General features: G+C 39.4%; 4 protein-coding genes across 7 annotated transcripts; 2 read left to right on the forward strand and 2 right to left on the reverse strand.

The window, feature by feature from the left end:
• Positions 1-90: 90 nt before the first annotated feature.
• On the forward strand, positions 91-7,731 carry LOC108098965 (putative carbonic anhydrase 3). 3 transcript variants are annotated; one of them, XM_017202181.2, is made up of 4 exons: positions 91-109; positions 5,909-5,980; positions 6,577-6,735; positions 6,805-7,731. In XM_017202181.2, the coding sequence occupies exons 1-4, from the start codon at positions 106-108 to the stop codon at positions 7,455-7,457; spliced, it is 888 nt and encodes a 295-aa protein (XP_017057670.1). In that variant the 5' UTR covers positions 91-105; the 3' UTR covers positions 7,458-7,731. The 3 variants fall into 3 exon arrangements, with proteins under 3 accessions (XP_017057670.1, XP_017057668.1, XP_017057669.1); XM_017202179.2 differs by lacking the exon at positions 91-109 and adding an exon at positions 717-992; XM_017202180.2 differs by lacking the exon at positions 91-109 and adding an exon at positions 3,451-3,493.
• Positions 7,732-8,691: 960 nt separating this feature from the next.
• LOC108098782 (gamma-soluble NSF attachment protein) lies at positions 8,692-9,739 on the reverse strand. The gene has a single exon (XM_017201916.1). The coding sequence runs from the start codon at positions 9,693-9,695 to the stop codon at positions 8,838-8,840; it is 858 nt and encodes a 285-aa protein (XP_017057405.1). The 5' UTR covers positions 9,696-9,739; the 3' UTR covers positions 8,692-8,837.
• A 301-nt stretch (positions 9,740-10,040) lies between these two features.
• LOC108098891 (protein stunted) lies at positions 10,041-10,645 on the forward strand. Its single transcript, XM_017202084.2, has 2 exons — positions 10,041-10,231; positions 10,300-10,645. The coding sequence occupies exon 2, from the start codon at positions 10,361-10,363 to the stop codon at positions 10,553-10,555; it is 195 nt and encodes a 64-aa protein (XP_017057573.1). The 5' UTR covers positions 10,041-10,231; positions 10,300-10,360; the 3' UTR covers positions 10,556-10,645.
• A 10-nt stretch (positions 10,646-10,655) lies between these two features.
• LOC108098889 (protein Skeletor, isoforms B/C) lies at positions 10,656-13,918 on the reverse strand. 2 transcript variants are annotated; one of them, XM_017202078.2, is made up of 7 exons: positions 13,401-13,918; positions 12,827-13,049; positions 12,415-12,762; positions 11,796-12,349; positions 11,507-11,732; positions 10,861-11,448; positions 10,656-10,802 (listed from the first exon to the last, which is right to left on the reverse strand). In XM_017202078.2, exons 1-7 carry the CDS (start codon positions 13,489-13,491, stop codon positions 10,781-10,783), a joined length of 2,052 nt encoding a protein of 683 aa, XP_017057567.1. In that variant the 5' UTR covers positions 13,492-13,918; the 3' UTR covers positions 10,656-10,780. The 2 variants fall into 2 exon arrangements, with proteins under 2 accessions (XP_017057567.1, XP_017057566.1); XM_017202077.2 differs by having other exon boundaries at positions 10,656-11,448; positions 13,401-13,660; positions 13,848-13,895.
• Positions 13,919-14,412: the final 494 nt, after the last annotated feature.

The raw sequence follows: 14,412 nt of genomic DNA on the forward strand, positions 1-14,412 counted from the left end.
GCTGGGATCAACTGAAATTTATTTGCCAAATTGTGGCAATCTCGATCTTGATAAATACGTCACTTCCTGCGACGTCCTCTCTGCAACACTGAACTATTTTTTATTATGGGTAAGTAAACCTATTTTCAGACGTAAGAAATATATTCAGCATTTAATATTTAAATTATCATTTTAAAGTCATGATCTGGAAGTTAACCCTTTCTTAAACTAGCTGAAAAGAAAACATTAAAAGGATTTCCAAACAATATAAATTACGGATCGCTTTGACTTTATTTTATTGAAGTGATCTTATTTCTCTCAGTGTGGATTTTCGCGGGTGTGAGAGTCGTAGTCGTGTGCCGGCTCTTGCTCTTTCGCTCTCGCTCAGCTGACAATTACCGTTCGTTTAGAGTTCGCCGTTTATCAATTAATCAGCTTCTAAGCCTCGACGTCGACTGCGCAGCTCGGTAATTGCATTTTCACCTTCGGCTGCTTAACGAATTTTTTTAAAATTTTTTTTGCCCGCTAAATCTGCGCATTTTCGATTGACAATTTCTTCTGTGGCGAGAGCGGGAAAGCGGAAAACCGAAAAAATAATATAAAGAGTACATAAACCTGAGTAAAACGTTGCCATAATTCAATGTTCAATTGTGTGAGTGCAGCAGCAGAGTTCGTGTGTGGGTGTGTTTTTGCGGCTGTGTGCGTGTGCACATTGCCCGATGCTCGTACCGCTTTTCAGTAATCATTCTGTGCCTGACCGCCGAGGGTTCCGTTCTTGGTCCGCCCGAGGTTCAGTTATAAAAGACGCGTGCCGCTCCAAAACCGATGGAGTTCGTTTCGAGACCGCAAAGGTTCTAAGTCCTGCCTGGCAGCTCTGGAAAAATAAATTCGAAATAAATTTAACAGTGCACAAGCAAAGTGATATAACCGAAAATAAGTGTTTTTATTTTTTAAGAATATTTTTGACGAAAGTAAAACGTAGAATATGCATTTCTTCACCATCTGCTTAATAGGTAAATAATTATCAATATTTGCAAATCAACTGTGACTCATTAATAGCCAATCAAAGTTATTTGTTTTCTTGGTTGTGACTCATTTACTCCAAAAAACTGACTCAAATCGGTGGCGCTATTAATTGGATTCTTTAACTTATCGCAATAGTGCTTATCCACATATCCATATACCGGCGATAATAACGAAAGGGCACGTCTTTGTCACCGATCCCACATTCTAATTGTTTGGCATTTATTTCGCAATTATTCGATTCGTTTTATTGGATAAGATGTCAGAGACAATGTACTAATGATAATACTCTGGGATCGTAAATTACAGGGCGGCCTTTTGCGTTTATGATTTACAATGGACAGGTTCTCAGGCCAGCGGGAAGTGCTGATTGACATCGGAAGTGTACGGATAGGCCTGCGTATTTTCCAGATAGATGTAGATCGAGGCTTAAATTTAAATTCGAGGCAGTCAAATTTGTCAATTGGCTTCATCCTGTCGAAGATTCGCGTATAGATAGTAATACGAAATCTGGGGATTATTGAATAATTAACATAAGTTACTGCAGAAACTTTCCTTACATTTTTTCGGTTACTTTTCACTATGAATCAACCTTACAAAGAAGTAATAAAATCAGTGTTATGTTTTTTATGTAATATCGTAAAACTAGGGGACTTTCGTCATATCTAATTAAGAAACCCCAGCACATATTTCGGGTCCTATCTGAAATCTAAACTAACGTAGACACATCAGTACTCCATTTCAAAGTACTTCACAGAACTTTGGACATGGATCACGCGCCCGATACAGATATCTGAACAAAAGACAACATATTGCCGTCTTGTTTGACATTGTGGGGCATTCGGAAAATACCCACTTAATTCTTCTAATACAGATACAGATACAGACGACTCATCGGGCGGGCAGACTGAGTGATAAGGTCAGCAGAAGCTAAATATTTGGTCACGCTGGGCAGCGGACTTATGGGTGGGAAAACTGCTGACCTAATCGAGATAATCGAAGGCTATATATGTGACCAAGATGGCACTCAAAAAATCTCCGATAAGATGTCCAGTGATAAGCTAAATTCCAAGTGGGGGGCAATTCCAACAGAAATGAACATAAAACGATTATATGGCAATTAACTCGTTTCGGTTTATAGAACCCTTTGAGATTCGATTAAAGTTGGTTGATCCAATAAGCGTCAATCATAAGGCGCCATTTGTTATCGCTTTTGCTTATTTCTCAGGTAGCTGCTACCTGATTAGCTGCGATTTCGGTTTGATATATAGGTATATATAGAGGCAGGTGATTAAAACTGTATTATTGTTAAATCAAATCCGTTTACGCAGCTTACCTATATGTATGAAATTTCAAAAGATTAACCTTTCACAATCAGCAGAGTAGCTTAGTTATTTTTGTCCAAGACAGGCGACTTGTCAATTTGGATTTATTGTTGCTTTTCTAAATGTTATTGTTAACTAAAAATAAAAATATTTTTATGGTTTTATTTATTTCTAAACGAACTTCTAATACTCTCTTCTGACTCATTGGCTCATTCATTAAGCATTTGGTTTTAGGTTTAGTAATCCATTCTATAAAATCCAAACGTAACTCAATTTAAAATATGAGTCAAAATTGTTTACATATATGTACATATGCAGATAAAATATTAACTAGACACTCATGAGAGTATCAGAAGCATGCATATTTCCCTTTTTCAAAATCTTTTCTTTATGTGGAAGATGTTTAAGTGTAATTAGGCGAACTGTGTAAACTAAAGCGTTTAATGTTCAATCTTTTTACTAACTACATAACTTCATGGAGTCGAGTAACGTACAGTTCCATTTGATTGATCTTCGAACGAAAGCTGGTGAACAAGCATTTGATGGAGGGTACACACCCTCTATATAAAACCCCCATTTATCAGCAAACCAATGGATGCACTAGAGCGTTGACTCCCTTTGTTGTCGAGCGAAAGTGAAATTGCATTCCGCAGTTCACTTTCCTGATAGCAAATACTTCCTATTTATATATAGAGTCATCTGAGCCGAGTTGACTTCTGTTTACAATGCTCTTTGCTATCTGCCCTCCTTGGCACAATCTTCTCGGCTTAATTTACACACAATTATCAACACTTTGCAGACTTCCGTTTGCATTAAGAACCCAATGTCCATTATGTCGATTGGCTTGTGGTGGAAAGTTTTATGCGAAATCGATTAACGATGCAGTCAGACATTAAAGCAGTCTCATTAAAGATTTGATAATAGCCAATCACACAAACGTGATAACCAAAAGGCAAATCAGAAAGCCCAAATTATTGGGTATTTATCTGATAAGCAAGCTAAGAGAATTTTGTTCTAAATTTTATAATGTTAGTTCATATTTTTGGCATATAGGAGTTAAATTTTTAAATTTATATATTTTTATAAGTAATTAAGATTTTATGGCCCTTTCACAAAATTAGAAAAGTAGAAGCAGAAAATGCATTTCTACACCCTCTCCTTAATAGGTAAATAATTATCAATATTATCAACACTTTGCAGACGACATTGAGAATCCAATGGGCACTAAGTCGATTTGCTTGTGACGGGAAATTTTCAAATCGATAAACAATGCAGCCAGACATTAAAGCAGTTTCATTGAAGGTTTATAATAGCCAATTCAGACAAACGTCATAACCAAAAAGGAAATCAGAAAACCCAAATGTCTAGGTATTTATCTGATTAGCAAGCTAAGGGAGTTATGTTTCCACAGATTAGATTAAATTTTGAGGTATTCCTCTACATATACACGTTTTTGGCATATATAAATTAAATTTATGATAGTCAATTTTATCTATTTCGTTTAAGTAAATAAATAGCTGTGCCTATTTAAACGGAAGTTTGTTTAATCATAAAATATTTTATAGTTCTTTTGTGGATTTTATGGCTCTTTCACAAATTTTATTAGATAAAATTTGTCTTTATCTTTAAATTTGATTTATTGCACATTTATTAGGACAATTGATAACGTCAACGAACTTAAGGGGGTTTCATTCACATGATCTGCGGTCTATTTATTGGGCATCGAAGCTTATCATTTGCTTGTCAAGCCCCCAATATTAAGACAATAATCAAATCGCGTGCACTCCCGAAATCGTTTATCGGCGGTATCTTCGATTATGACCCCCAGTAAAATGTAAATAAACATTTCGCCTGGAAAATCACTGAGTGCTCCAAATTTTAGGGGGGATCTCGATACTGCAGTGATTTGACAAAAATTGTGAAAACCCAGAACGACAGACTGGCTCTTTATCGCTGTTGCTTGGCCAGCAAAATTGTTTCGAATCTTTTCCGCTGACAAGGCCGGAATGATTTAATAAACAGCAGTGGAGACAAGTCGTACCAATGCCAGAACAATGCTGAAAAAAATTCCATTCAGATTCTCAAGAACAGGAGAATCAAAAAAATACTTTCAGTTGACGCTTTCACGGGTTGACTGCATTTTCCACTTCCAACTGCAGCTGTTTATTTTGCGCGATTTTTCACATGATTATCCCCCATTTGCATTGCCCGTTTGCAAAAACAGTTTTGTTAATTTTTACACCCCGGGGGCCTCAAATTACAGAACATTTCCCATTATCAGCTATCAAAGCTTTTGACTCTCAAATTTAATTGGCCGAGCTTTGCATGTGGAAATTTAATAGCTATTTAAATGGTTGCCCGACATTTGTTGCATGTCCGCTGAAAAACTGTTTTGTTGCAAGGGTTCAAGATCAATGATTTCTTTTGGTTTGGCATCTGACGGAAATTTCATTACCCAATCACAAGTTTAACGTAAAGCATCCACGTTAAATAATTAAGTCTTGTGATCGTTTCTTAATTAAAGGAAAAATTTTAATGACTTTTGATAGGGCACTAATTCAATACGTATAAAATACAAATTAGAAGCGCTGGTACCTTCTGCTTATTATTAAAAAATCATTAGAAAACTGAAATTCCATTCAGACATTATTTATAATCATGGAATGCCATAACTCAAAAATCTTTCCCTCCGAATCTTTACGTCACAGGGCGACCCAAGATTATACTACGAAAAAAAACCTCAGCTGATCGGCGCGTTGCCCGGCAAAAGTATATTAAAACGATCGTATACGGCATATAGTATTTATACTTGGGTATATTTAGTACACTACTTTCGCAGCTGCGGTCGTCATTTGTCTTTTTTGCAAGCCAACGTGCAAAAAAGCCATGCGGCATGCGTAAATATTCGAAAGATTAAAGGAGGAGCATAAATTATCACACACTTGTTTGCAGACTTTTTATTAACCCATAAATGTTGAATAAGGCTTAATAAACACGATCATTTGATCACAGATCACCGCACTGGCGAGTTATGTTGATGGGTCATAGGTTTTTAAACATCAAAATGGATCGTAAAAATCTAAAAAACCGCACGCATTAAATTTAGTTGATATTTTGATGTGCCGATGTCAAAATGCTTTTAGCACAGCTGGAATGGGGAGAAAGTAAAAAAAATCTGCCCGATATTTGCAGGTTAATGAAACATTAATGTTCGCCTGCAAAAAAGCTGGCACTTATCCACGGATATATGTGGTTAAAATCATAAATTTCCGCGTATTTTTAGCCGAGCCAAGTGCAAGGTGCCGTGTCTTCGGTTGTGGCTGCCAAATATGTGTAGATTGACCCTCTGTCCGTCCAACATTCAGCCATCGCATTGCTTTTATGGCCCATCATCATTATCGCAATCATGAGGTGCAGTTTTTAATGTACTGTTTTTTTTTTTTGCTGCCCCTGAAACATTCTGTGTGCGCAGTCGTCAGTCGGTCAAGTTGAAGTTTATTTAAATCGTTCCCATTTCGCGGTCCCACACGGCGCATACTTGATACACATACTTATTTAACCACGGTTCTTTCGCTTTTTAGTCTGCTGCTCGATGGCCCTCAGCTGGGCCAGCGACTGGGGCTACCCGGACTTGGACAACAACCAGGATGAGCGTAAGTAAAGCCAATCGAGTTTATTTGCTGAAATTAGTTAATCAACGCCATTGCGAGTGGGTCACTCTGGCTCACAAACTACTCACTGTCAAGTGTTTCGCATACCAGAGCGATCCGAATTCGCTCGGAAATTTCTATCTGTGTGCACGCTCCGAGCTTCGGCTTAGTTAAATTGCTCCAAATTGTTGTGTATGCAAATTTAGCCTGAGTTATGATAATTTCGAACGGCGATTCTTGGGCAATTCCGCGGAAACTGAACTTCTGCCTAGAGTTTTCAATTGACAGAAGAACAGCGTTCGAATGTTTTAAGTTTGATTTACGAGCATTTAATTTTAAATAAAAATTTTGCTTGTGCAGAAACGAAAATCAACTTGGAAAAAAAAGGGTTTTTATTAAAACTAGAGTATTAATTGACAGAACAAGCGTTCATTTGAATAAATGTTGATTTATGGGAACTAAATTTCAAATAAAAATTGGCTTTCGTGGAAATTTAAATAATAATTTGGCTTGTGCAGAAACTTCAATCAATTTCAATAGAGTTCTTTTGATATAAATACCATTTTTGACATTGATGGATGGATTTGTGTATTCCACAGCGTTTCCCAAGTGGGGTGGTATTTGCGATAGTGGCAAGAAGCAAAGCCCCATCAATCTGCATGCCAAGGGAGCCCTGAAGGGAGAGTTCGATGCTCTGAAGTTTGAGAACTATAACGAGTACCAGAAAAATCTGCAAATGATCAACAATGGACACACAAGTGAGTTAACAACACAATCCAGAAATATCAAATAATTCAATTGGTAAATATTGCATTCTTTGTGAACAGTTCAACTATCTGGCTTTAATCACGAATTGACTTTGAGTGGTGGTGCTCTGCTGAACGATTTCGTGGTTGAGCAGGTCCACATGCACTGGTGGTCGGAGCACACCATCAACGAAATCCGCTATCCGCTGGAAGTGCACATTGTGCACCGGAACACCATTTACCCCAACATGACCATGGCGGCCAACTTCAAGGATGGTATTGTGGTCATCGGAGTTCTCTACCACGTTTCCAATACTCCGAATGAGGCCATCGGCAGAATCATCAAGAATTTGGGAGCTGTGAAGAGCTATGACAGCATAAACCAACCTGCGCTGGTAGCAGATTCCCTTGCTGTGGGTGATTTGGTGCCCAGTGTGGAGAGCTACTTCACCTACGCCGGTTCGCTGACCACGCCCTCTTGCGCGGAGGCTGTCACCTGGATCGTTCTCACCGAAACCTTCCCCGTGACTTTGGATCAGGTGAATGAGTTCAAGGAGATCGAGTCCGCGGCGGGCAAACAGTTGCACAACAACTACAGGGAGCTCCAGAGCGAGAACAATCGAGCTGTGGTTCTGGTCGAGCAGCCCGAGGATCGTTCGGGGGCAGCAGGACTCACTGCATCCGTATCCTTGATCTTCACCCTCATCCTGGCGGGCCAGAAGTTCCTGATGTAGATTTAAGTTGGTCAATCCCAGAGAGCAGAGAGCAGCAGCCAATGACATACTCATACCAAAGAATCGTTACAAACAACGAATTTTTTTACTGATTTAAAAAAAAAGAAAATACAACAGCAACAAAAAACGGCGACACAGGAGAGCAACGTCAGAACAGACAATTTATACTCATTAATTGTAATGCAGAACAGAACAAATATTCAGCTAGTCAGTTTGTCTAAAGTTCATTAGGTGCAAAGTTTACTCATAATAAAAATGAAACATTTTACAAGCACTCGATTCGATTCATCATTTTGTGGGCAAACGGTGCGTATGCGTAACATAAAAGTCACCGCTTATTTCCGTTTAAGGTTCAAACTGACCAATATCGCTTTATGGCGGTGTCCAAAAATAGACGGTGAATTACGCCTCTGCATATTTTATCACGAGACCCCAGGGCGAATAAACAATTTTAGTACTCTTGGTCAGTGTGATTCCTTAGAATACAGACCGTCATAAAGCAAGGGAATAAAGTATTTATTATCGAATAGTATTCAGAAATCTCTAATAACTGCCAGCGTCAACTGACCAATTGCGCTGCCTGATAGCGCTAATTGATATTGGATGGACTCTAAATAAATCAACTACAATAACAGCGGGCCATGCAATTTGATTTCGCTTATTGCTCGGTCACACTTAATCATCTTTGTTCGTTGCGAAATGACACTTGGTCGCATTTGCTGCGATCGAAGCGTGTGTCCGGTGATTTATTGATGGGACAACGGCTAATTATACACACTGACTGAACTATATCTTATCAGGAGGAGATACGTGACCGTTTGGTTAGAGTCCTCAAATAATCTAAAGTCCGGTAAGACGATTGTTAACTTAAAATACAATTACAGCTTAACAGTAAGCTGAGATCGGGCACTTGAAATTCATACTGCAAAGTCTAGTATTATTTGCTTTTCCTTGTACCAAAAGATTTAAAAACACATTTTTTAACATTGTTATAACTTTTTAAAGTTTATTTAGAAAATTAGGATCTAGGATATGTCTTTGTTTTAATGAAATATAAATTCTATAAAAATGGAAGCATACTTTAAGGCAAACACATTTTAAATGTTATTTTAATCAACAAATATAATGGTATATTTTGAGGAGTTGACTGCGTAAAATTAATTTAATATATGATATATTAAATATTTTTAAATATAATAAAAAATAGTTTTTAGATTAAAAAAAATTTGGTAAATTTCCCTGATGCCTTATATCACCTACACCTTATATTTCTGTATATATTTAACAGTGTACATTCTTAAAGCTTTTTAGTTAGTTGAGGATCAACAATAAATATGATTCACTACTTATAAAAAACGTATTTAATTGGCAAATGATTTCTTAGTTTTCTTCATCCTGTTCGTATTTCTTTTTGAAGATAATACCTTTTGGCAATGGCAAGTTCTTGGCCAAAAGTGCGTATTCCAAATCCATATGTGTAATAAATGGGGATGCCAGCATCTTGGCAGCAAGTTCTGCGTCCTCATCATCTAGAGCTTGTAGAAGTGTCTCCAATGTTTCCACCTCCTGGGGATCACAGCGATTTCCCCATTTCTTGAAGGACTTTTTGGCATCCACGGGGTCATCCTGTGCCAATAGCACTAGTACCAAAGCCACAACTAATCGTCCAACTTGTGCGTAAGATTTGGTTTGCAAATTTAAACTTATTTCCTTTTTGAGGGCTTTGCTGGCTTCTTCGTATTTCTTTAATTTAACCAATATTCTCGAGACTTTCGAAGCAAATTCAGCTGCTTGGTGGGTTGAATCCCCAATTAGAACGACTGCCAAGGCACGTTTATAAAAACCCAAGGCCAACTCAGGATATTGGGATTGCGTCATCTTGGCGGCTTTATCCATTGCGGCAGCTGCTGCTTCCCGAGAGCCATGCTGTTGATACAGGTTACAGGCCCTATTGGCATATTCCTCAATTTCGGAGAGACGATCACTTTCTTTGGCCAAAAGAATTATCTGCTCGTACGATTTGGCAGCATGGAACCACGACTTGTTATTCTCGTAACACTCGATGGCCTTCAAAAAACAATCCTTGCTCTCATCCGGATTTTTGGCCAGTCGGTATGCAGTTGCAGCCTTATAATACATACCGGCTTTGGCATACTCATCCACATCCTCTTCGGCACTTTTAGCCTGTTCCAGCAAAGCCTCAGCTTGGGCTATCTTTTTGGCATCAAGACCGCACATTTTTGTTAAGTTTTAAGCCTTGCGTGTAGGAAAAATCAATTGCTCCATATGAAAATTAGTGTGGCCGAATGTGCAAGTGCCGGTAAAACGTAACTAACCGCGCCTTTATTACGGGACTATGGGACTGGAAACAGTACAAACATAATTCTACCAATATACCAACTACATATATTTAAACCACATTTTTGTTAGAATTTGGTGTCCTGTTACTTAAGTTGTAAAGTAGTTTACATGTCTTTATTGTTGTTTCCCCAGGGAACAGGTTCAAGTACCAGTACCAAACTTTAAATAGTTATATCGATTAAGTTTTGAATATCTAAGCGATAGGGATTTAAATTTTGTGTCCCTGGCTCAAAATAAAAATATCGAAAAGCGGAAACGCGCTCTGTCATTCCAAAAATCGTGCTTCAAGGAAGAAGTTTCCGGATATATTGGAGTTGGACCTAAACCTAACTAAAGCATAATCTTTACTGATAGAAGTTATCTCTTTAGGAGAAGAGTCTTTCATAGAATACAGATTCCAGGTTACAAACCAGGTAAAGCCCTTCAAGTGCAGTCTGAAAATTCTTTTACCCCATTAAACTAATGAGTTTTATTTTTCTAGCTCGTGCTTTCACTGCTGAAATCATCTTAATCATTTTAAAGAAAAAGAAGAATCCGATACAATGAAGTACTGGAGGGATGTGGGAATTTCCTATATCCAATTTTCTAACATTGCGGCCCGCGTTGTTCGTGAAGCACTTCGAGCGGAGTTGCGTGCAGCTGCCGCCAGACGAAATGTGAGCCATGTGAGGTTCACTCCATGGGTCGACGGAAAGCCAGTGCCCCGCAAGAAGGAAGATCCTGAGCCCGAATCTTAAATGCATTGGTGGCTAGATCTGCGCAAGCTGCCATGATTCTACAAGAACCAAACTAAGAAACTCAAATAAATTTGAATCATTGCAAAACTAGGGAATGCTCTTTCATTCTAAAGTACAACACAGTTCTGTATTTAAAGACGATTTAAATAATTATATACACAACATGAGCATACATTCTAGAGACGCGTATTAAATACATACAAGATTGTGACTGCTTAACTTAGACTAAGACACTAAATAGGAGAATCTAAGAGTGAGAAAACAGTCAGTACTGGATTATCAGCCAAGGCAGCAGAATTACGCACAAGGACCAGGTTAAAGCCTTCGCTCCACTTTTCAAGTTGGTGTAGCTGTCCACTATGTGAATTTTCCAGCCCATATTTCCGTGGGTGAAGGAGTTATAGTAAACGGTATCCGGCCAAGTGATGTTCGGTGTGATTTCCAACAATGCCGGTGCCTCGTCCACGCATTCAGTAATCAGCGATCGATTGAATTTTTTGAAAGAGGGGAAGTTATCATCCAGCCGGCGATCGTAGTTCGGAGGATATCTGGATAGACAAAGAGGACCTGCAGCCGTGGGCTTTGGCCTGCCCCTCCTGGTGAACTCCACTCCAGCCAACACACGAATCTCACTCTGTTTGGCATCCGATAGACGATCGTAGCCTCCCTGAGGATCATCGGTGATCACCAAAGGATGGTAGTGTTCCGGCGAATGGGGATTGTTACCACCTCGCACTTTGAAAGTGTAGGTCAGTCCACGTTTAAGGTAAAGTTCTGGGATCATATAGCCATTGATGTACCAGGACAAACCGCTTGAGACATGTCCGGTCAATCCCTGATAGCCACGAAGTCCTCCCGAGGGTCCCAAATAGGCAGTGAATGTGCGAACAGTTCTGTGAAGTTAATAATAATAATAATAATCATCTACATAAGAATTTATATGGTTCTTACGGATCTGCAATCCTGGTTCGCTCCCACAATTGAGTCGTCGGCATCTCCATTTTCTTGGTAAAGGCAAAGCAATCGTTGACCGGATCCGTGGTATTGAAATCTATTATTATATCACTTTTGGGATAGTAAGTATGGAAGGCGGGTTCGTTGTTCGAATCCAGCTGGCCAAAGGCCCAAACAACATAGTTGCTGCGATCCAGAAAGATTTCCTTATCGCCATCGTCAGCTGAAAAAAAAGAAATCATGATCAACATTAAAGAAAGCTTCATTTAAAAGGGATCTAACTCACATGACTTCAGAGTTCTTCTGAAACTAATTGTATTAATGCCATCTTTCCGGCTATAAGTATTCAACTGAAAGCTATCCAATCCTCCAACCACATCATCCCGACAAACTCCTTTGTTTTGGCCCAAAACCTGAACACAGGGCGCCAACGAAGTGATATTGTAATCCACGGTGTAGCCCCTAATCTCATCTATATAGGCCACCACCACATCGGAGCCAATCATCTGACTTGACACATCCGATCCGGAAATTCCAAAGGACATGTAATCGTTGGCAGCCACTTGACCGGAAAGTTGGAAGGTGATCTGTGGTCCGAAAACCTCCCAGGACACCTGCATATCCTTGTGCAGCTGCCGGCAATTGGGAAGCGAGAACTCAAAGGGCGTTACTTTCACTAGAGAGGGTGGAACATTCAATCCATCGTTAATTAAAACATGACCATAGTTCTCGTTATCAGCCACATCGTAAACACTTATCCAATCGATGTCGAAGATGGTCTTGTCTCCCGGCAGTTCCAGCTCAATGGTCTCCTTGTTATACTTTCTAATCGGATCGAGACTGAAAGAGATTTTTAACATGGTTATAGTATGTAGTCACTACAATCACATATCTTAAAAACTTACTATCCTCTCTCGTCAGGCAATTTGCTTCCTTTACTCGAAGGTTGAGCTCCCACTCCCATCCAGAAAAAGGTGCGCTTTCCCAGGCCATCGTAGGTAAAGTCCTTTATACGAATGGTTTTCGAGTCCAGGATTTCCATGCTAGTGCTGCTTACATTGTGACTACGCTTTGAGAAAGTACCGCCCAACTGGGCCATTGGTGGTTCAAACTCTTCGGGAATGTAAACGTCCCCGAAATTGTTCTGACTGCTCAGATCGTAAACCGCCAACCACTTGATTTCCGTTATCTTCTTCCGATCCGGGAGCGTCAGTGTGAAGTCTTTGTTGTGGTAGCGATCCAGGATATTGGTTCTACGGTGAACAATTTTAGATTTCTACTGTTAAATCTTTGCAAATTAGATCCCTAAATACTTACTTGCCATACTCATCGGGCACAATAAAACCCTGAGGTCCCGGACGATTGCTGGCGCCCGACCAAAAGAACGTATCCGCCCCGTTGCCGTCGTAGTTAAAGCCCACAATCAGGAATGTGTACTCATTTACGGCATACACATCGCCAGAGACCTGATGATGGTAGGAGTTGAGCTTCCCCAGGTATTTCCCACGGTATGGACCATCCTCATCTTCGCCCTCGGCCACTGATTAGATAAGAAGTTGGTAAGAAAACTGGTGAACCGGCAAAAACAAAAAATAAAACAAAACGCAAACGAAAGACTGTGACAACGAACTCGTTTGGGTTTTTCGCTGTGACTAATAAGCCAGCAATTTGACTTCTGATTTACTGCCACTGGGCCAGGTGGCGCCCCCTTGCGGGAGCTCTACGAATCAAATCAAAGACTAGACCAGTTTCTCTAGTTTTACACGAAAGTGAATTTGTTTTCGCCCCGTCTCAAGCGTAACTCCAGTAAAAATTTCTCTTTCATTTGCAGTTTTGCTTTGTTTTTCATTTTGTTGTTAGGTTTGCAGCTTAATTGCTTTGATAAACTTACGGGCGGCGGGGAAAAGCAGAAAAAGCGTTACAACGACCACCAATAATTGGCGCTGCAATCGCAGACAAAGAACATTGCTGACCAATGTCATTTTGAAAAATATTTCCTTTGTTGCCACGGACTCGTTCTATTCCACTCCCACTTTCGGAGCCACGTTGAAATTTGTTTATTTTTTAATGAATCTCTTATCTGCAGCTTATTCACAACGCAGCATTTTTCATGATGGGCTTTGTCCTCGGTTCACTGCGTCACTGGAAGATCTTCGATTTCCAAATAAATATATGTAAAATATTTTTAATTGAGAGGCCAGTAATTTATTTTTAATCTTTTCTTGCTTTTGCTTAAGGTCGTTTCGTCACTTGCATGCGTTTTCGCAGATATTGTTGTTGTGATCACTTGGGCAAAACTGGTTTAGGCCGCAGTTCCGGCGTTTTTTATATTTTTTACTTTTTGCTTAGCTCTCGCCTCGAAGCCAAAATCAAAACGAACCGCACTGTCCAACCGATCTGAGTAAACTGAGACTTTAAGCCGCCGTTATTTCGGTTTGCGTTTCTTTCGGAGTTCCAACCTCTTGGCGATGTTAAGTGAGCACTGCTCTCCCACTCTCTTTCTCTGTAGCTTTTTGGACGTGCGCATGCGTGCCTGGCATTGAAATGGCTAAGAGTGCCCATAACGGTACTTGCTGCATTTGGAATATGCGAGGTGTGCCTTTAAATTTTCAATTTTTTTAAACAATAAAAAACAATGTGTAAAAACCTTCCCCCTCCCCCTACTAAAACACATCTCCTTTATTTTTCTCATTTTTCTTGCTTGCAAAACTAAACTTTACCCTTAAGTTTGCTTTTATTAGATCTTTATTTTGAATAGCAATTCAATAAATGTTTTTAAAACTAATCAATTGCAATCTGTTCTGTTTTGCGTTTTCATATAAACAGCAATTGCAACCGTTCCTCTACTCGACTGCTTTGGATTTTATTTCATTTAATGAATAATGTTTTATGTTTTAGGTTCT

This window comes from Drosophila ficusphila, unplaced genomic scaffold (genome assembly GCF_018152265.1).
Source record: "Drosophila ficusphila isolate 14025-0441.05 unplaced genomic scaffold, ASM1815226v1 contig_791, whole genome shotgun sequence".
Taxonomy (NCBI): Eukaryota; Metazoa; Arthropoda; class Insecta; order Diptera; family Drosophilidae; genus Drosophila; species Drosophila ficusphila.